Source organism: Musca autumnalis, unplaced genomic scaffold, assembly GCF_047663935.1.
Source record: "Musca autumnalis isolate F117 unplaced genomic scaffold, ASM4766393v1 scaffold_3, whole genome shotgun sequence".
Lineage (NCBI taxonomy): Eukaryota > Metazoa > Arthropoda > Insecta > Diptera > Muscidae > Musca > Musca autumnalis.
Window position 1 is genome coordinate 63,203,335 of NW_027411866.1, and position 22,250 is coordinate 63,225,584.

A 22,250-nucleotide genomic window follows, 5' to 3' on the forward strand; every position below is an offset into this window, starting at 1 on the left:
AATGAAGTTTCTCAGGATTTTCTATACGAGAGAGGCATTTTTGAAAAGTTCCCTGAAAGTTCTTCCACAATTTCTCAATTTCTTCGCAATAAACTTCGAGACATTAAAAGTCAAGTTCATCTTCCTTTAATGTACGAAGTGCTCAGCGAATGTCACGATAGACTTGGAAGCACGAATTAATAAATGTGGAGGGTTGAAAGCCATATTAGTAAAAAAACGACAATCTAAACCAACAAAATGGTGAATGACATTTAACAGCAAAAATGAAGGTCTATTAAATATATTACTAAAACTCTTCAACAAAGAAATAAACGAAGTAGAAGAATCATTGGATGTGCACATAACAGAAGAAGAAAAAAACAGCATCATCATCAACCAAAACAAAATAACAACAGCTATAGAGAACCAAGTCAAAAATACTCAGAGACAAAAATTCGAAAAATTAAAACAACAACAAATGATAGAATTAAACATAAAGTACAACGAAAAATGGTTTGTAAATAAGACAAACACTGAATTCCCATAAGACATAAAGTGGCTTCTCTCACTTGGAGACAAATTTGGACTACCAACAACTAAAGCACAATTTCCACTATTTAAGTTTATTGCCGACGGAGATGATGTTATTCAAACATGGAATGACAAAGAACAACAAGAAGTGATGAGAACGAAGTTTACAACAATGATTGACACACACATTAATAGAATGAGAGAGAGAGCAAGAGATAAATATGTAAACAGTACAGTGGAACATACCCGTACCTTCTTGAAACAACATAAGGACATCTTAATTTTGAATGCAGACAAAGGGAATGTGACGGTTGCAATTAGTAAAAACGATTACGAACAAAGAATGAGCAACATTATATCTGACATGATGATGTATCAGAGACTTAATAAAGATCCAACAACAAATTTAATAAAAAGGAACAATGAGCTTGTAGAAGAAATGTACAAAAACAATATAATTACAACAGTTGAAAGAAAAATGCTAAAAAATGAAGTGGCAACAGCGCCCAGAATATATGGACTTCCTAAAATCCATAAGGAAGGTTACCCCTTAAGGCCTATATGTTCATCCGTCAACTCCCCCTCTATGGAATTGTGTAAATACGTAGTTAAGATTTTAAAAAACTTAACCAAAAACTCCAAGTATAATGTTAGAGATTCTATAGAATTCAAGAATAAAATACAACATATACTAATTAAAGAAGACGAAAGGATGATATCGTTTGACGTTGTATCTCTCTTCCAGAGTATACCGGTCGATCTAGGAATACGAATTATAGAAGAAAAATGGAATGAAATCGAAGAATACACTAATATGACGAAGAGCCTATTTTTAAGTATTCTTAATTTTTACATTAAAGACAACCGCTATTTCAAATACAATGACAAGGTATACAAACAAAAGAAAGGACTACCAATGGGTTCACCAGCTTCTCCCATAATTGCTGACCTAGTGATGGAGAAACTTCTTGACACCTGTATGGAACAATTGACGACGAGACCCCGGATACTGACTAAATATGTGGACGATCTTTTTGTGATACTCAGGAAAGATGCAATTTCAGATACTTTGACAACACTAAACAGCTTCAACAAAAATATACAATTTACGATGGAAGAAGAATGCGATGGATATTTACCATATTTGGATACCCTGGTAAACAGAAACACGGGCTGGTATCAAAAACCGACGTCCTCGGGGAGAATTATCAATTTCTACTCCAAACATCCAAGACAAATGGTCATAAACACAGCGAGGAATTTAGTTAACCGTATATTAAATATAAGCGACACAAGATTTCACAACGACAATAAAAATAGAATAAGAGATATACTTAGAAAAAACAATTTTCCCAATAATATTATAAATAATCTCATAAAAAAATTACCATAATGGGTCAAACAACAGGAAAGGGGAAGAATTAAATACGGAAAAATCATATAAATCTATGATCTATGTGCAGGAGATATCTGAACGATTCCAGAAATCAAAGTTGTATGATAAAAACAGATATATTATTGCACAAAAAACGAATAATACCCTCAAACGATTTTTTACCAATACAAAAAGTAAAATACACAACGCAGATAAACACAATATAATATATAAAATAGAATGTGATGGTAATAGTGATGAAAAATGCGGCAAATTGTATGTAGGCACTAGAGTTGTATAGTTCATGAACGAACTAGTTCAATTGAACGATTCATTGAAAAGAGCGTATGAACTAGATCAGTCGATATAGTTCATTATAGTTCAATAGTTCACTGAACTATAATCAGTCGGTGACCGTACGATCAACGAACGATTCACAATCTAGTTCAACATGTCGTTCACAAATATATAAAGTGACGGCGTCGTCGTCTATGTTATGGGTACTTTACACGATATGTTTTTTACATATGAGCTGTCACTTTGCATATATATTTTGTATAGGAGAAATGACAACTCATATGTAAAAAACACATCGTGTAAAGTACCCATTAAGGGATGCCTTTGTAATGTGATCAGTTTGTTTATGTTTTGGATCAAGGTACATGGAATAGCTGTCCAAAAATGAAGATTTCTACAAAAACACACGAGACATAACATATTACAATATGTCGAATCCAGATTCAATCTGCCTTTTTGGATAGAAAAAAAGGGAAAAAATAAAAAGAAACACACACACAAAGCTTTTTTGCAATGACAATTTCCACACACACACCCACACAACATACGATTTTTTGCCAGCCACCTAAATGAAGGATGTTTTTCTAAAATTAATTAATCTTTCTTTAAGAATGCAATAAAACTATGCAAATGTAATATTTTTGTTATGGAGTAGTTAAATTATATTATATAGTTAATATATATTATATTTTGTTTGTTTGTATTTGGTGTATGTATGTATGCGTTTTCATCAAACGACCGATTAAGAGCCGGTGAACGATTTTGATCCGAATGATTGAACTGGACAGTGAACTATGAACTAGATTACTGACCTAGTTCAGTTTAAAGAGCTGAGCTATTGAACTAGATCTTTCAAATGAACTAGATTGTACAACTCTAGTAGGCACCACTAAAAATAAATTAAAAACTAGGATGTCTGCACACAAATCTGACATAAAACTTAGAAACATCAACACAACACAAAAAACGGCACTTGCAGAACATTGCAAAAAGAACAACCATTTACCAAACTTCGAAAAAGTGCAGATACTCCAAACAGAGAATAACTACACCAAAGATTGACGTTGGAGATGTTACATATTAACAACTTAGAAACAGCAAAGAGAATCAACTACTAGAGCGATACTGACAATGCGGCCTACTGCTACCGACACCTAACACAAAAGAGATCGTGCAATATGTAAAGTAATCCAGTGCAATATTTACAGTCGACGATGACGGTGAAGTCTGTCATAGTTTTTTAAGTAATTTTGACGCTAATTTAATTTTTACATGTAAGCGATTTCTTTGTGTACAGTGTTTGTATCTCTAGATTGTAAAAAAGATGTGATATTAATATTAAGTATGTTTTGTAGATCCCCTGAAGATGCAATTTATTCAATTGCGAAATATTGGAAGCAAATAAATGAAACCAAATATGACCTAAAGCTCAACAACAAATACATCTGTTTTATTGGAATCAAAAAGGTCGAAAAAATAACAACAATAAAAAAAATATATTACTTTCCACAAAAGGATAAATTCTCAAACTACCAATTGTAGCGTGCTGATTTAAAATCGGAAATCTGAAACAATATTCAAAATCCCAAAAATTCACTATATTTTGCAAACGAAAAGCAAACAAAAACCTTGTCGACAACTAAAGAATCTACAGCAACCTATTTGCTGAGAATTTGCAATGAGAAATTTAAAACAATATTTAAATTCCAAAATGTAGCTAAAAATTGTAAACTACCATTTAATTTACAAAATTATTACCTAAGACGGCACTAGGCGGTATTATTTGAGAATAAATCGACCATAAATGTCTAATGTCAACCAAAAGTTCACCAATAACTACCAATTGTAGTGTATATTTGTCCAAAAAATGCAACAGTAAAATTCGAACAATATCAAAATTCCAGAAAAAAATTGCAAAATTCACAAAAAGTATGAGTAATATACGCTCTACACAAGAAAAAGTCCAATTGACAGATTGTAGGGTGCATGCAATATCAAATATTTACAAATAACCACCGATTGTAGTGTATTTGTGTTCAAAAAATCAACACGAAATTCAAACAATATCAAAATTCCAAAAAATCACAAAATTCGAGTAAAAAACTCCCTACAAAAGAGCAAATCCAATTGAGCAACTGTAGGATGCGTGCAATATCAAATGCATACAAATAACTACCGAATGTAGCGTATTTGTGTCCTATAATGCAACAATAAAATAACAATGACTGTGCAATAAAAACGGACTCGACAGAAAGAGGAATGTCCAAAAATGCAATATTTATGCGTACATGCGTGTGTGTATATATTTGCATGCAAGCCACTTACTGACCGACTAGACGGTACGGCAGAGCGACGATGCTGGAGTATGTAGCTATACAAGCGTGTGTGTATCAACACAGAAGGGACCACGAATAGGCCGTGCAGTGTAAATATGTAACCGATGTATTTATGAAAATATGTTTGTATATTTACACTGCTAAAGCGAAACGAAATCAATGCAAATTAGAAATATTTTAGGGAATATTTTCTACACCTTTTGCAACAACAATAAGAAGCAGGTAAACGACAATTTAGAGGAAAATAAACAAAAATTAAAGCGAAATATTTAGAAGCAAATATGTATTATTTTTGTTTTGATATTTCTATTCCCGTATGTCTGTCCACGATTTGGACTTTGACCGATTAACAAAAAAGAGGGAATCTATGACGTTGTAAAACGACCGCACAAACAAACGAACACTTGTTTTTCTTTTTATTTATTGCTCACTTTGCACTATACGTACCGATGGTAGTTGAAAGCTGCAATTATGTTGTGGACTGTATTTTAATTCCAAAATTATGCCAACTGGAATATCCGGCTCGATTGGATCAAATGTTTATTCGGCCCGAAGCGACCAAATGTTTAGTCCGCACTATAGGGACTTGGGGGGAACAAGTGTATCAAGGCTCTCCCAATAGAGCCAGTACGTCCAATGCGTACGAGTGGCCGTCAATAACAATGAAAAGAAATAAATAAAATAAAACACGATAGTTTTAGTATAAGGTTTGGCTCAATTGCCGGTGTTTATTATTGGTAAACAATATTACCTTTCGAATAATTATGTACAACGATATGTACTAAGGCTTACGATAAAGCGCGGGTAAAAGTTGCTTGCAATTCAAGCTGTCGATCGATCTCGTTCTTGTTTATTTATGTGTTGACATCTGCATGGATGCTTCAAAAAGGTGGTTGTCAAGTGAATATTCGTTGAAATTTACCATACTATTACAGGGGTGTAATAAATGGGAATGAGGAGATTTCAACGAATATACCTATGCAATTCATAGGGCCAATTAAAAGTTGTAGAATCAATTCTAACTTAAACACGCTTTGTTGATAATTTCACCTGGAACCCAGTAGCTTTTATTACCTTTGAAGTGTTTAGCGTAGACAAGATCTCCAGTGATGAAATTTCGTTGTTTTGTACCATGTTTCCGGTTGTATTGTTTCTCCATTTGAATGTTTCTCTCTCTGCTCGCTGGTGGAGGCTTTGTTATTAAATCTAAAACTGTTCTCATTTTTCGACCTAGGAATGATTCCGCTGGAGAGAGTTCATTAGGTGAGTTTTTGTTCGGTGTTGAACGATACACTTCTAAGAACGTTTGTAGTGCATTAGATGCCGTCTGCTTTCCCTCCGATTTTTTTAAAGATCGTTTGAGAGTATCGACGAATCTTTCTGCTTGACCATTGGAACTTGGGTGATATCGAACTGTTCGCGTGTGTTTTATTCCTCGTTGAGAACACCAATTTTCAAAATCCGCTGAGGAAAATTGTGTTCCATTGTCGGATACGATTTGTTCAGGATTTCCAAACTTTGAGCAATAAGTTGTTAGTAACCTTAATGTTGCTGCGGTCGTGGTTGATGAAGTTTCATATATGACGGGATATTTGGAATATGAATCCACTATTACGAGGTAGTAAATGCTTTTTACAGGACCTGCTTAATCTATGTGAACACGTTCGAGAACGCGTGTTGTTGTGGGCCAAGGACAAAGGTTGGTTTTGATGGGACTTTTTGCTGCGAGTTGGCAATTGTTGCATTTCTTGACGTAAGTCTCTATGCCCTTGTCTATGTTTGGCCAATATACGTAGCTGCGTGCGATAGATTTGCTTCTTTCTGTTCCTATGTGTCCGCGATGCAGTTGTTTGAGAATTTGTTTTCTGTAGCATTCGGGTACTATTATGCGCGTATTGAACATAAGACAATCATCTGCTATTGATATTGAATCTTGCCTGTTGAAATATGGAAGAATTGAAGAATCTATGCTGTTTTTGTTTTCTGGCCAGCCGTTGTATACGTAGTTTGAAACTGTTTGTAAGGTTGAATCCTTTTTGGTTGCATTCTGTATCATTTTGAAGCTAACTGGCAGTGTTGATACGGCGTCTGTGATGTCATACCTTATGTCGTTTTCTAGGTTGATTGAAGCTATGATGTACTCGTCTGATGGTTTTTCATGTGCGCTTATCAATCTTGACAGAACGTCTGCATGTCCAAAATCCTTTGTATTGGTATACTTTATATCGAAATCGTAGGTGAGAAGGATGAGAGCACAACCTTGTAACCTGTTCGCGGTGTAGACCGGAATACCTTTTTTGGAACCAAATATGGTGAGCAATGGCTTATGGTCGGTATGAAGGGTGAATTTTCTTCCGAAAATCATTTTGTGGAAACGTTGTACGGCGAAAACTAGTGCTAGTCCTTCTTTTTCGATTTGACTGTAATTTCGCTCCGTTGGAGTAAGTGATCTTGAGACGTGATGAATGTCTTTGACACTGTTGTCTGGGTAAGTATGGTATATTACCGCTCCGATGCCATGTGATGATGCGTCCGCTGCAATGTGATTTGGCAATGCTGGATTGTAATGAGTTAGTAGTAAATCCGATGTTAGAATGCGTTTGAATTCGTTGAGAGATTGTTGACATTTTTTGGTCCAAATGAATTTGTGATCTTTTTTTAAGAGATCATCTAGTGGTTTTCGGATGTTTCTCATGTTGTAGACATACTTTCCATAGTGGTTTATGGAGCCAAGTAAAGATCGTACTTCTGAAATGTTTTCAGGGACCTTGAGATTCTGTATTGCAAGAATTTTGTCTGAACGGCTCGTATGCCATTTTTATGTAAGATTTGACCTAGATACTTGATTGATGGTTTGAAAAATTTACATTTTTCGAATTTGAGTTTGAACCCGTAATCTTGAATTTTCTGTAATAACAAATTAAGATTAGTTTTGTGATCGTGAAGAGATCTACTTGCCAAGACTATGTCGTCTATGTACGCTCGTGCTCCTTGGATGCCTGTGCATAGCTCATCCATGATTCGCTGGAAGGATCCTGGTGCTGATTTTATACCTAGAGTGAGGCGATTAAATCTGTATAACCTGTATTAATAGTTAGCAAGTCTTTGCTTTGATCGTCGACTTCTACTTGAAGATATGCGTCAGAGAGATCCAAATGACTGAATATCATACAATCGTGACAATCTGAGAGAATTTCTTCAGAAGTGGGCAGAGGATACTGATTTGGTTCAATTGCATTGTTGAGACCCGTGGAATAGTCTGCACAAATTCTAATTTTTCCGCTCCTTCTACTCACGACTATTGGCGCTGCAAATTTTGAAGAATTGACTGGTGTGATGATATTTGCTTTTTCAAGTCTATCTAGCTCTGTTTCTATTTCTGTTCTCACGGCATATGGTACTGGGCCTTTTGCAATGAATGTTTCTTTTGCGTCTGGAAGAAGTTTAATATGCACTTTGGTTTTTGTACAAAGGCCAAGACTGTTGTTGTCAAAAACAGGTTTGAACTTGCTTCTCAGGTTTGATATGTATTCATCGTTTGATATTTGGCGACACCAAGCTGAAATTGGTTTGTCCCAAAGGTTAAAACTTTGTATCCAGTCGATACCCATTATGTTTAACCCTTCGTTGGACACCGATATTGTTTGTCACATTCGTAACACATGAGTCTTGCCAGACCCATGTAATAAATATAATTTTTCTAGTAAACTTAATTAATATTTTCGTATAAAAAGTTGTAGAATATGTTTTAAGGATCCTATGCCTCTGGAGTAAAAATTCGTACTTTTCTTGTCTCTATGCTCGAAAAACCTATTTATATATAATTTTAATGCACTATATTTTATTCTGGGGTATTACTCTGAATGAATAGGGTCTATTTTATAACTTTACAGCTTATTGCAGTGCAATAACGATAATATCAATAGGTAAATGAGGGCATATGTCCTAAGGATTTTCTTCTAATTCATATGGAGAATCCTATATTTGAACCATTCCACTCCACAAAAAGAGCATAAAGGCTTTTTTAAGGGTTTTATTTGTTAAACGGTTTTATGTTAAACATACATTGCAATGTTTAAGATAAATGTACTAAAAACCAAAAAATTATAATATAGATACAGTCGTGGGAATTATAAACATATGCATAGACTAGACTAAAAAAAATAAAACTGGACTAAAATAAATTGTCTACAATCGTTGATTAAAATGTTCGTTTTGTAATGTTACACTACAATTATGGAGGTGTTCAACCGATAGCGATGGACGTGTGATAAGTAGGGCTAGAATGTGCAAACAAGCTAGCAAGCTCGATTATAAGCGAGTTTTAGGGTTTCATAGTGGTGAGCGAGTAGTACTTTGTCGATTAAAGACAAACTACGAGCAGTGAAATGATTCCTCGCCAGCCACCAGTGTGAATGACCAACGATAAACTAGTTGAAACATCTCTTTTATTTACATGGAGTGTATAACTATTTCCTCGGGGGAGCCTGTAACCCCTAGAGGACGCGTCCCCAGGTGGCGGATAGGGGAATGCTTCCCAGATATGGGTGGTAAGAGGGAAATCAAATACCTCTCGCGGACCAACAGGTAGCGGTGTCTGTTTCCACAGTGGGCGGCTGCAAACAGCGTCTGTACTCTAAGAAGAGCGGCTGAAACGAGGACGGAAAACTTACAACCCATCAGAAGATAAGGGGAAATCACTGATGTATTATCCCTTGAAAACCATATTACAATGAATGCAGAAACAAACATATGGCCCTCAATCTCCGGTAACTCGAGGGTGCTAAGAATCCCCGGAGGTAAAACTAAAAAGACGCTTAACATTGGTACTTGGAATGTTAGAAGCCTTTATGAGTCAGGCAAATTAAGCAACACAATATCTGAAATGGAAAGACTGAATATAGATATCCTAGGTGTTTGCGAAACCTGGTGGCCGAATGTTTCGGAATTCGTATCCCATGGTGCCAAAATCTTCTTCTCTGGAAATTCGAACAAGAATCATAGGAATGGTGTTGGGATTATCATTAGAGGGAACATTTCCAAAAGCGAGGTAGGATTTTTTCCAAAATCAGATAGGACCATGATGATCAAAATAAAAGCAAGGCCGCTCAACATCAATATAATTCAAGTATATGCTCCCACATCAGACAGAAGCAATGAAGAAGTAGAAATGTTTTATGAGGAAATAGAAAGTCTTGTTAAACTTACAAAACCCCATGATATAAATATCATCCAAGGTGATTTTAATGCAAAAGTAGGGAGAGGTGAAGTAACTGGTGTTACAGGACGATATGGATTGGGCGAAAAAAATGAAAGAGGTGAACGACTCATTCAATTCTGTCAAGAATTCAACATGAAGATAGCAAATACACTTTTCACTCTACCGCCAAGAAAGCTCTACACTTGGAAATCTCCACAAGACAGAACTGGCAACATCATTAGAAACCAAATTGACTTCATTCTTATCAACAGGCGACACTGCTCATCAATAAGGAAGGCCACAACATATCCGAGTGCTGATGTACCATCTGATCATAACCTTTTAATGGCAAAGATACGCATAAAACTAAAAACTCATACTAAAAAGGCACAAAGTAAAAAACTTGACTTAGGAAAACTTCAAAACCAAACACTAAAATCGGATGTATGTACAAGAATAAATACAGAGCTGAATAATGTCGACAGCGAAGATATAGAAAATATATGGAATAATGTAAAGAATACTATAAACTCAATAGCCAGAAACACCCTAGGCAATTTTATAAAACCAAAGACCAAAAATTGGATGACTCAAGAAATCCTGCAGCTAATGGATGAAAGAAGAACATTTAAAAATAAAGATTACGAAAAGTACTGGGAACTAAATAGAGAAATTCAAAGGGAGATACGTAACGCAAAAAATAATCACCTAAATACTCAATGTCAGGAAATTGAAAGACTTATGAGCCTACATGACGATTTCAACCTGCATAAGAAATTGAAAGAAGCATCTGGACAATATAGGAATACAAATCCATCTATCCTTTTCAATAACAACAATGAACCGGTCTTTGAAATTGCAGAAAAGAAACATATCTGGAAAGAATATATCCAAACACTATTTAAGGATGATAACAGATCAAGCTACGTTAACAATGCACCAGATTATATGACAGGAAACAGCATCACAAATAATGAAGTAGAATCAGCAATAAAATCCCTTCGAGATGGAAAAGCTACAGGGCCTGATGAAATTCCAGTTGAATTATTAAAAATGCTAAATAACAGCAACATTGAGCTACTGACAAAACTGTTTAACTACATCTACGATACTGGTATATACCCACAGGATTGGCTAAAATCCACCTTTATAACAATACCAAAAAAAACCCCATGCCAAAAAATGCAATGACTATCGTCTCATTAGTTTAATGAGTCACGCTCTTAAAATTTTTCTTAAAATTATCCAGAAGAGAATATATGAGACATGTGAAAAGGAAATGGGAGGAACTCAATTTGGTTTTAAGGAAGGAAAGGGAACCCGTGAGGCTTTATTCTGCATACAAATACTCGTTCAAAAATGTAGAAGTGTCCACAAAGACGTATTTTTATGCTTTATAGATTACGAAAAAGCATTCGACACTGTGCAGCATGATAAGCTCATGGAAATTCTCACAGCAATTGGAATCGATGAGAAAGAGATAAGGTGTATTAAAAGCTTGTACTGGCACCAGACTGCCCAAGTCAACATAAATGGAGATTTAACTGAAGATGTAGCAATATCTAAAGGAGTTCGGCAAGGATGCATTTTATCCCCACTACTCTTCAATATTTACTCCCAAAAAATTTTTCACGAAGCAGTAGATGGCATCCAAGAAGGTATATTGATAAACAACAATTACATAAATAATATCAGATATGCTGATGACACTACATTAATATCCGACAGCATATCAGGCCTACAAAATCTTGTTGATAGACTAACATCAAGTAGTGAGTTGTATGGGCTAAAAATAAACACCCTCAAAACAAAATTTATGATAATAAGTAAGAACAACGCTCACAACGAGCTGATTTTAAAAATACAAAATTTCCATATTGAGAGGGTACAAAGTTTCAAATATCTGGGAGTTTTGCTAAACGATCAATGGGACTACTCAAAAGAAATCAAATGTCGCATAGAAATGGCAAGAGATGCATTTCATAAATATAAAAAAGTTCTAATAAGCCATGATATAAATGTTGCAACAAAATCTCGTTTAATAAAAGCGTATATATGGCCAGTCTAGTTATATTCAGTCGAAGTGTGGACGTTAAAAGCGGCAGATATCAAACGACTCGAAGCATTTGAGATGTGGGTGTACCGTCGAGCACTAAAAATACCATGGGTCCTGCATGTATCAAATACTGAAGTATTGCGAAGAATGAATACAACAAGAGAATTATTAAACAACATAAAGAAACGGAAAACGGCATATCTAGGGCACATTATGCGAAACCGTAAATACATCATTCTCCAGGAAATACTGCAAGCAAACATAGAAGGAAGACGTACCAGAGGAAGAAAAGAGATGTCATGGATTCAAAATATCCAACAATGGACAGAATTCCAGAACGCCGAAAATCTAATAAGCATAGCGAGAAATAGAGATATATTTTCCTATTTTGTTAATAATTTATAAAAAACATAAATATGTAATTTTTTTGACAATTGTAATATGATCGCTAACATTCGAAAATCGAATAAGCAATAAAGAAGAAGTATAACTATTGGAATTTCCATGAGCAAGAAAATAGTAAATAATTTCCTCACCGTCTGAGGGCCAACTGCCTAACGACGAATTAAACGATTATTCTATCGCACATTAAGTCGATAATTTGTAGACAATTGACGTGCCCCACGTTTTTATTTTAGTTTAGTCTATGCATATGTTTATAATTCCCACGACTGTATCTATTTCATTATTATTTGGTTTTTAGTACATTTATCTTAAACATTGCAATGTATGTTTAATATAAAACCGTTTAACTTAAAAAGTTTTTTTACCTATTTTTATTTTCTAGTTTTTAGTTTTTATTTCGCATTCTGTTTAATTCATTTAGTGCTTCATTATTGCAAGGTTTCTTGTCCGTTAGTTTATTGCAGTCCAACTCCTCCATACGTAGTCCCTGCAACGATCTTACTCTACTAAGAGCCACGTAGGCTTGACCTTCGTGATCCACAGTGCTGCCTTGCATTTTATGTATTGTAGAAGCCCATGATAGTATTAAAGACAACATTCTTCTTTCAGCCGTCCTGTAATTGTACTTAGCTGGAAACTGTATGGCTTTCGGGTGTGTAAGATGTACTGTATAGTGTACTGTATTCTTCTTGTCATGCCCTTTTATTTGATACACATATTGGTAGGATTGAAAAAAAAAATTGTTATCAGCCATTTTGTAGCGGCGGCCATCTTAGATTTCAATTTTGCATAGTAAATTGTATTCTACTTGTTGAGACCTTTCATTTGATACCCATGTTGATGGGATTGATAAAACCTAAGTTATCCGCCATTTTGTAGAGGCCGCCATCTTGGATTTTATTTTATATAGTACATTGTATTCTACTGGTTGAGCACTTTCATTTGATACCCATATTGATGGGATTGATAAAACCTACGTTATCCGCCATTTTGTAGCGGCCGCCATCTTGGATTTAAATTTTTTATAGCATATTGTATTCTGCTTGTTGAGCCCTTTCATTTGATACCCATATTGATGGGATTGATAAAACCTACGTTATCCGCCATTTTGTAGCGGCCGCCATCTTGGATTTAAATTTTTTATAGTATATTGTATTCTGCATGTTGAGCCCTTTCACTTGATACCCATATTGATGGGATTGATAAAAGCTACGTTATCCGCCATTTTGTAGCGGCCGCTATCTTGGATTTCAATTTTTTATAGTATATTGTATTCTGCTTGTTGAGCCCTTTCATTTGATACCCATATTTATGGGATTAATAAAACATACATTATCCGCCATTTTGTAGCGGCCGCCATCTTGGATTTAAATTTTTTATAGTATATTGTATTCTGCTTGTTGAGCCCTTTCATTTGATACCCATATTGATGGGATTGATAAAACCTACGTTATCCGCCATTTTGTAGCGGCCGCCATCTTGGATTTAAATTTTTTATAGTATATTGTATTCTGCTTGTTGAGCCCTTTCATTTGATACCCATATTGATGGGATTGATAAAAACTACGTTATCCGCCAGTCGTCGACTAGCACTCATTGCGTACAGTCACTCGACCGCTTCATTTTGTGTTCACACATTCGTTTTTCATCAAAGTTTTTTCTCAGTGCCATTTAATTCCAACACCTTCCGATTTAATCTTTATCTAATTTACTGTGTGCCATTAGAAAATATAATTATATAAATAGTTCGATTTAAAAAAGTGCATTATGCCCCCTGGGCCCCCCAATTTAGGGGACAATCAATTTGCTATTTTAGCAGAGAGTCCCCAAAAAAAAACGTAAAAAACAAAATGGCGGAGGAATTACATGTGAATTCCCTTCTCTCCCAACCAAAGCAGTGCCCAATCCAAGGTATGTTGTTGTTTCTTCAGTAGATGAAAAAAAACCTTTGACACAATATTCTTGCTTTGCTATACAAAAAGCATTCGATATTATCACTAAAGAAATAATGAGCATTTCTCCTCTGAGAGATGGTAGTTTGTTGTTGTTAGTTAAAGATAAAGCAATTGCAGACAGAATTTTAAACACAAACGAACTAACAGGTGTATGCAAAGTAACTTGCAAATTACACCAACAACTTAATGTCACCAGAGGCACAATTTATGCTCCTTATCTAAATAATATTCCCGAAAAAGAGATCATAAACGAACTCTCTAATAAAGGCGTCGTTGACGTCTATAAATATGAAAAGACAGTTGATGGTAAAAAAAATAAAAACGGGAGTAATTCTTGTTACTTTCGATCTCTACAATCTCCCAGAGAAATTGCAAATTGCCTATCATACAGCCATTGTGAGAGAGCATTACCCAAATCCAATGAGATGTAAGCAATGTCAATTGCTGGGACACACAATTAAACGTTGTACAAATCCACCAACATGTGTAAATTGCAATTTACCCCCTCACTCTCCTGATACCTGCACCCGCACATTCTGTGCAAATTGCAGTGAAGACCATCCAGCATCCTCAAATACTTGCAAAGTCTATAAACAACAAAAAGAAATCTTAAAAATTAAAACAATAAATAAATGCACAATGAAAGAAGCAATTCGTCAATACAAAAACCAGCCATTAAACAGCGTTAACTTTAAATCTTTTTCAGAAGTAACATCCAATAAAGAAAAACAAGAACAAGCATCATCTAAAAAAGAGACATCAACAAATTCTCCCCCAACCCACAACTCAGAAAATACCAAAATAAAAGTAACCAACAATTCCTTTAAAACACCAACAGAAAATAACAACAACAAACCCACTAGCACTTCCTCTCAATCATCACCAAATTCCTCTTCTTCCAAAAACTTTATTAAAACAACAACAACCAATACCACATCTCTCTCCGCTCTGAGCACACAATCCACAGCAAACAAACCCCTCTCAACAACAATGAGCTCCATGCATTGTTCTAAAAGTTTTACCACGTCAACCAACATTCCAACAACACTTCATGAAAAATCAAACACATTTAACAGTGAATCGCCGTCAACATCGGCTTTCTCTTTATCTAAAGAGAAACAAAATTTACCATCACAACAAAATTCTTTCTCTTATTCAGAACCAGTATCACATATGCAAAACAAAGTTTTGCCTATGGATACAAACACAGATTATTTATCTGATAAATAATCTCTAGTCCTCCCAATGGTGCTAAAAATTGCGCATTGGAACATCAGAGGATACATAAACAACTACTCTAATTTACAGTTGCTACTTGCGGATACAAATCCGGATATCGTTTGTTTACAAGAAACAAAATGCAAAAAGAACCTAACTCCATATACACCAAAACAATATATTGGATACTTCTTTAACAGATATAATTCTGCTAAAGAAGGCGTTGCCATACTTTTAAAGAAAAATATACCACACAAAATTGTGCACAGTGGAACATCGCTTTGTTGCGTTGCTGTCCAAATTAATCTATCAACAACTTTCACACTTTTCTCCCTTTACATTCCCCCCCCGGGAAAATATAACTGTCCCCATTCTTGACTCACTTTTACACAATATAACCACTCCTATTATGATCCTTGGCGATCTTAATGGCTGGAGTAATCTTTGGGGATCCACCAAATCCAATAAAAGAGGTGAAATAATTGAAACATTTTTAAACAATTCTAATTTGTCAGTTTTAAATGACGGTTCACCAACACATCTCAGCACTCACAACACATTAACACATATAGATGTCGGAGTTACATCTATATCATTATATCCAAAATGTTCTTGGCACACAGTAGATGATCTTTACAACAGCGATCATTATCCCGCTTTTGCTACTTTGAATATAAATTCCAATATTTCTTCATCTTTTCAACCTAAATATATCACTGACAAAGCCGATTGGGGAAAATTTCGTAAAAACATATCTAGTGAAGAAACAAAATTTCCAATATCTAAAAATACAAACCAAGAAGGTGCTCAGATAAGGAAAATTATTCGTAACTCTGCAAACAATAGCATACCACAAACTAAAAACAAAGTTAGAACCAAGAATGTTCCTTGGTGGTCTAAAGAGATTCAAGTTCTGAGAAATGAAAAACAAGCAGCTTGGAGAATTTATCGCCGTAATATAACAAGGGATCACCTTTTGAACTATAAAAGAAAAAATTCCATTTTTAACAGAGCAAAAAGTATAGCTAAAGCTAAAGCATTCGAGCGGTTTACTTCTTCCATTTCTCCTACGTCTACCTCATCTCTTTTATGGCGCCAAATACGATTACTTACTGGTAATTGGCAGCCAAAGGAAATCAAAGCAATTGAAATAAATGGCAACAATATTTCAGATTCAAATATCATATCTTCTACATTTGCCCAACATTGGTCTTTAAATTCCAGTGACTCAAATTTTTCATCACAGTTTTGTAACAACAAAACACAGTTACTAAATACAAATCCTCCAACGCATCCTTCCCCTAAATCCAAACATTTGGAAAACGACTTAACTCTTCAAGAGTTATTATATAGTCTTAAAACCTCCAAAGGGAAAACTCCTGGGTTAGATAGAATATCATATCCCATGATAAAAAATACCCCTTATTCTTTTAAACAACACCTCTTGCAGCATTACAATGAGATTTACTCATCGGGTGTAATTCCGCAATTCTATAAATCCGCATCCATTCTACCCATTCCTAAGCCAAACAAACCAAACAACCAACTTGATTCATATAGACCGATATCTCTATTACCATGTATTGGTAAACTTTTGGAAAAAATAATATCTAAAAGACTGTTGTGGTTCATAAAGAAACACAAGCTTATATCACAAAACCAAGTTGGATTTCAACCTGGTCTTAGTACAGTTGATGCACTTTTGTTCATAGACCATATTATTCGAAAAAACCAGTCAGTAAGAAGACACACATCAATTTTGTCAATAGATTTTATTAAAGCTTTTGACAGAATTGGTATTCACATAGTCCTTCAGAAGCTTTTAGACTGGAAAATAGGACCAAAAATGTTTCTATTCATCAAGTCATTTTTAACAAATAGAAAATTTTCAGTACTAATAAATAATACCCATTCAGAAACAGTTTCACTGTACAATGGTATCCCACAAGGATCCCCATTGTCAGTTACACTAGCTTCGTTCCAGTACTTTTTTAATGGTAAAATGTTCAAAAGAGAGAACTGTCAAAAATGAGTTCAACGCACACAATTTTTCCAAAATGTACGGGAACGGAAAATGTGTAACATTGAGCAGAAACGTCACAATCAAACACAGCTGTCAAAATGACGCTAACAAACAGCTGATCAAAATAGAAGAATAAATTCCTTTCATTGTTAAATTCATTTTGTAGTTAAAAAAAGCAAATATATTAATTAATTGGATAAAATTACACAACATTTTGGGAAAATATCAAAACAAATTAAACGAAAGATTAAAATTAACTAGTGGAAAAGAAATAAGTCAATTATAAGAAACGAAAATAAGCCTAAACACATAAGCAAAACACAGCATCGTTGGAATTGAATTTACTTAAAAATGGAGGCTGGTGAGATATATTACTAATTGGTTTTGGAATTTTAGACACCAAGATTGTTTGGAAGAAATCCGTTTCAGATAAGTGGAAGTCGATTTAGCCATGTCCGTCTGGTTGGAGTGCACGATAATCTCGAACGGATCTACTGATTTGATCCAAATTGGTGGCCTCGTAATAATTTTTCAAACTAAGTTTATGTTCGAATATGGACCATATCGCTTATGTACAGTTTAATGGGTGTCTATAGATCGTTTACATCGACACAGTGTACCTTTTCAACTGCCCTGCCAAACCTACTCAACTCGAATAGCTTTGTGGTTTCACCCAATCGTCACAACCCTAAAACTGGAGAAAGACCCTGAGCAGGAGAAAAATGAACTTATAATTGTATACAAACTTATTTTTATAACCTCAGCCATTAGGATAACAACGGTATAGACATTTGTATTCAGCCAAAGTGTGCCTCATCCAAATAATGGTTTCAGATTCCAAGTATGTTTGGACGAATTCGTTTCAGTCCGTCTGTCTATTGACTGTGCGCACAATAACTCTTGTCCGAACTTGGTTTACGTTCGAAGAGCACATCGGTGCACTCTAGAATCCCACAGCAGCGGGTTTTTTTGTACCGGATTGACCCGAAGCATACATAAGTTATTCGGCTGCCAACCCAGCATCATATGCTGCTACAACAACAAAAGTTAAAAACTTTTAGCTAAAATGGTTTTAAAGACAATAACCTACTTAGTCCATACTTTGCACATCGTAATATATCTGCGAAGCATAGATCAGGTTCGAATACACATAGGTCCACTCTCTCGATTACCGCAACCGATTTGGACCAAACTTTAGATATAATATTTTGTCGAAATTTAGCTCAACTCCTCCACAAAAGTTCAACATGTTTTGGTTATATGCAGTTTAGGATCTTTTCGAAGATCCCTTGGAAAGTTATACCTATGCTACTATGCTGTAGTAAACCTGTTTACAGCGATATTATGATTGTAGTGGGCAAGTCCATAAGTCCATGCTTCCTGACAAAACCTCCAAGTTATCCTACGGCCAATAGAAATGAAATCCACTTCCATAATGTACTATGCTGATGCATTTCTCCAGGTACATCCTCCGCAACGCTTTTTTGGTTTGCGTAACGGGGGTATTCGATTAAATATTGTCCATAGATGAAAGTTTCAACTGATATAGGCTGAGCCAAAGCCGACTAATTTTTACTTGTTTTTATACCCTCAGCCTTTAGCCTAATGAGGGTATATACGCTTTGATACGACCAAAAATGTGCCTCATCGAAATAATGGTTTTCGACCCCAAGAATGTTTGGACGAAATGTGTTTTAGACAATTTGGAGTCGATTGAGCAATGTCCGTCCGTCTGTCTGGCTGGCTGCTGCGCACGATAACTCTCGAACGGATCAACCGATTCGGTCCAAAATTTGGCTTTCGTAATATTTTGTCCAAACTTAGTTTAAGTTCGAAGATGGGCCAAACAGGTCCACTCTTTCAGGACCTCCCCCACAAATGATCAAAAATTATCGCAAAATTTGTGCGCACGATAACTCTCGAAGGGAGTAACCGAATTGAACAAACTTTGCATATGGTAATACTACCTCTAGGCATACATCAGGTTCGAATATGGATTATATCGGTCCACTCCTTCAGGTACCTCCCACACAAAATTTGAAATAAGTGCAGTTTGGTGACACCTCACGAATCATTATGAAATTGTTTGTAACAGGATGTTCGTGCGGCCCCCGTTGCGTCATTGTAATTTTTTTCCAGGGAAAGTCCATAGTTCCCGAGATAATGGTGCATAACCTCAAAAAAAAAACCCTGCACTATGTCGCGAGTTCAAATAAACGGTGGTCAAATATAAAAGGAGTTGGCTTTGTCAGATGAATTTTGGTATAAATACTTATAGTTCACTGACAATGTCGAGAGCAAAAAATTGGGAAGGTCGGTCCACGTTTTGGGATAGTCCCCATGCAACGGTACTTCTTAATGTTTCGGTATTTTTGAATATTTTAGCTAAACTTGTCAACCAAATTGGTTGAATTTTGAGATGCGGGGTTTTCACTTTACAAAACACTTTTGCGATAAAAATTATGGACATAAGTCCACGTTTTGATATAGACCCCATATAACGATCTTCGGAATTTTGAAGATTTTACATATATTTCACGACTAAAATTTGCATTCAGGGTTCCCAATGGACCAAAAAACTTTTCTGATAAAAATTATGTACATAGGTCCACGTTTTGATATAGCTCCAATAGAACGGTATCGCCGGATTTTCGGTATTTTCAAGGTTTTAGCCACATTAAACAACCAATGTAGCTGATATTTGGTATTTAGTCTTCGCCAGGCCTTGCGAAATATTTTTACAGAGAATTGTTGGTATTGGTTCACGTTTTGATATAACCCCCGTGGAACGGTACCACCCAATATTGGGGTTTTTAAGGTTTTAGCCACATTATCCACCCAATATTACAGAAATTTGGTGTTCAGTCTTCATATATTTTTGTGAGTTTATTGAATACATCAAAATTTTGTTTCAAATAAGAGAATTTTCCTTAACATTTTTTTGACCGATTTATAATTTATTAATTATATATTTGTATCAATATTATTTGTATCAATTATTTTCAGAATACCTGGACGGGTACGTAGAATATGGGTATGACCTTTCTCAGAGTCCAGGGAAACAAGTCTGGCTTGACGCCCCAATAAGACTGATGTTGAGTCTATTGGAGGAAAATATGCATAAAGTCGGAAAGTCTGCGTTTTTAAAAAACAAACGAAAACTTTACCAATATATATCAGAGCGTCTAGGAGATGCAGGGTAAGTGTATCCACATCTACTTCATTACTTATTGTTTTTTTCCCTGTTGACCTAATTTTGAATACTCCATTCCAGGTACACATTTACAGCGGATCAGGTGGAAACCAAATTCCGTGGAATGGAGAGGAGATACAAGAATACAAAGCTAAATAACTCGTTGACTGGCCGCAACAAATTGACATGTCCGTACGAACTGTGAGTGTTTGGAAACAAATCAAATAGAATAGAGCTCTTAAACTTATTTTACTTTATTAAAGGGAACTTGATAATATTTTGGGTAACAAAAAGTCAATCAACCCAGAATTTGTCCTTGATAGCGAAGAAATTGTCGAAAAGGAGAATAAAATGCAAGAAGAACTTTCCGACGACAGTGGTAAGTGTAAACTCCGCGAATATGATTTTAAGCATTTCAGGTGACGATATGAACGAACGACTCATTTATAAATTTCTTGTTGCAGATACCCGTTCAAATTCAAAACAGTGTTTGGAAAAGAAAAAAGGTAAATATGAGCGTCTTTCTATACTACGTATGTATATACGTGCTTATTTAAAGTATTTTCTTTACAGAAAAGAAAAATGTCAATCCAAAGAAGAAAGCGTTAAAAATATTGGAGGAAATAGCTGAGGAGAAAAGAAACTACCACTCTGCCGTTTTAAATCACTTAAAAATAAAAGAAAAAAGTAACGAAAAAAGAAATGAGTTATTAGAAAGAATTGCTATGCATGTATGTGGTAGTGAGAAAAACCAATGAATTTAAAATGAACAAATTTGTAATATGTGTATTTAAAACATATTAACAATATATATACTATGTATAACTAATATAATATGAAATTAAACCATTAAAAAAAAACGAAGTAAATATATATTAAATATATATGAAATCAATTTATTTAATTTAAAAAACAATTAATATATAATGGAATTAAAACGAACAATTTTGTGATGTATGTGTTCAAAACTAATTTTACTATATACTAAGTATATAATACATATAACTAATATATGAAATTAAAATCAATGTAATAAATGAATTTAAAAACAGTTTAGAATTCATTCTCTTTTTTTAAATTAAAAAATATTTTATGTTCAATGAATCAAAAACGAATAATTTTGTGATATATGTGTTCAAAACTAATTTTATTATATGTATACTAAATATATAATACATATAGCTAACATATGCAATTAAAACAAATAGATGAATTTAAAAACAATGTATGTATATGTATGATATATAGAAATAATATATGAATTAAACTTATTTAATTTAACAATTTATATTTAATGGATTTCAAACGAACTATTTTGTGTAATATGTTTCCAAAACTAATTTTATTACATATAACTAGTTAAGCCAATGTAATGAATGAATTACAAAAGTATATGTATTATAATAGAAATGTATGAATTTAATTAATAAACATATACATATTAAATAAAAAATTATATTTTTAGTTGGCTATAGTTGCAACTTTTCAGGGGAATATTTCTAAAAATGATTATAAAAAATTAGGACTAAATCAGGTAAAATTGGGATTGGTCGTCCCATTGATTGCATGTCAGACTACCAGACAAAAGCATAATTGTTGATGTGACGTTGGCACCATGAGTTTCCTTTGTGGAGGTATTGAAGTATGGATTTTGCGTTTCATCTTTTTCGTCCAATACTTCG

The 22,250-nt window shown here is 34.6% G+C and overlaps 1 protein-coding gene across 2 annotated transcripts; it reads left to right on the forward strand.

Moving 5' to 3' along the window:
* The first annotated feature begins 17,494 nt into the window (after positions 1–17,494).
* LOC141399867 (uncharacterized) lies at positions 17,495–21,500 on the forward strand. 2 transcript variants are annotated; one of them, XM_073979202.1, is made up of 6 exons: positions 17,495–17,736; positions 20,382–20,574; positions 20,650–20,769; positions 20,832–20,947; positions 21,033–21,074; positions 21,142–21,499. In XM_073979202.1, the coding sequence occupies exons 1-6, from the start codon at positions 17,727–17,729 to the stop codon at positions 21,324–21,326; spliced, it is 666 nt and encodes a 221-aa protein (XP_073835303.1). In that variant the 5' UTR covers positions 17,495–17,726; the 3' UTR covers positions 21,327–21,499. The 2 variants fall into 2 exon arrangements, with proteins under 2 accessions (XP_073835303.1, XP_073835304.1); XM_073979203.1 differs by lacking the exon at positions 17,495–17,736 and adding an exon at positions 17,790–20,255 and having other exon boundaries at positions 21,142–21,500.
* The last annotated feature ends 750 nt before the right edge of the window (positions 21,501–22,250 follow it).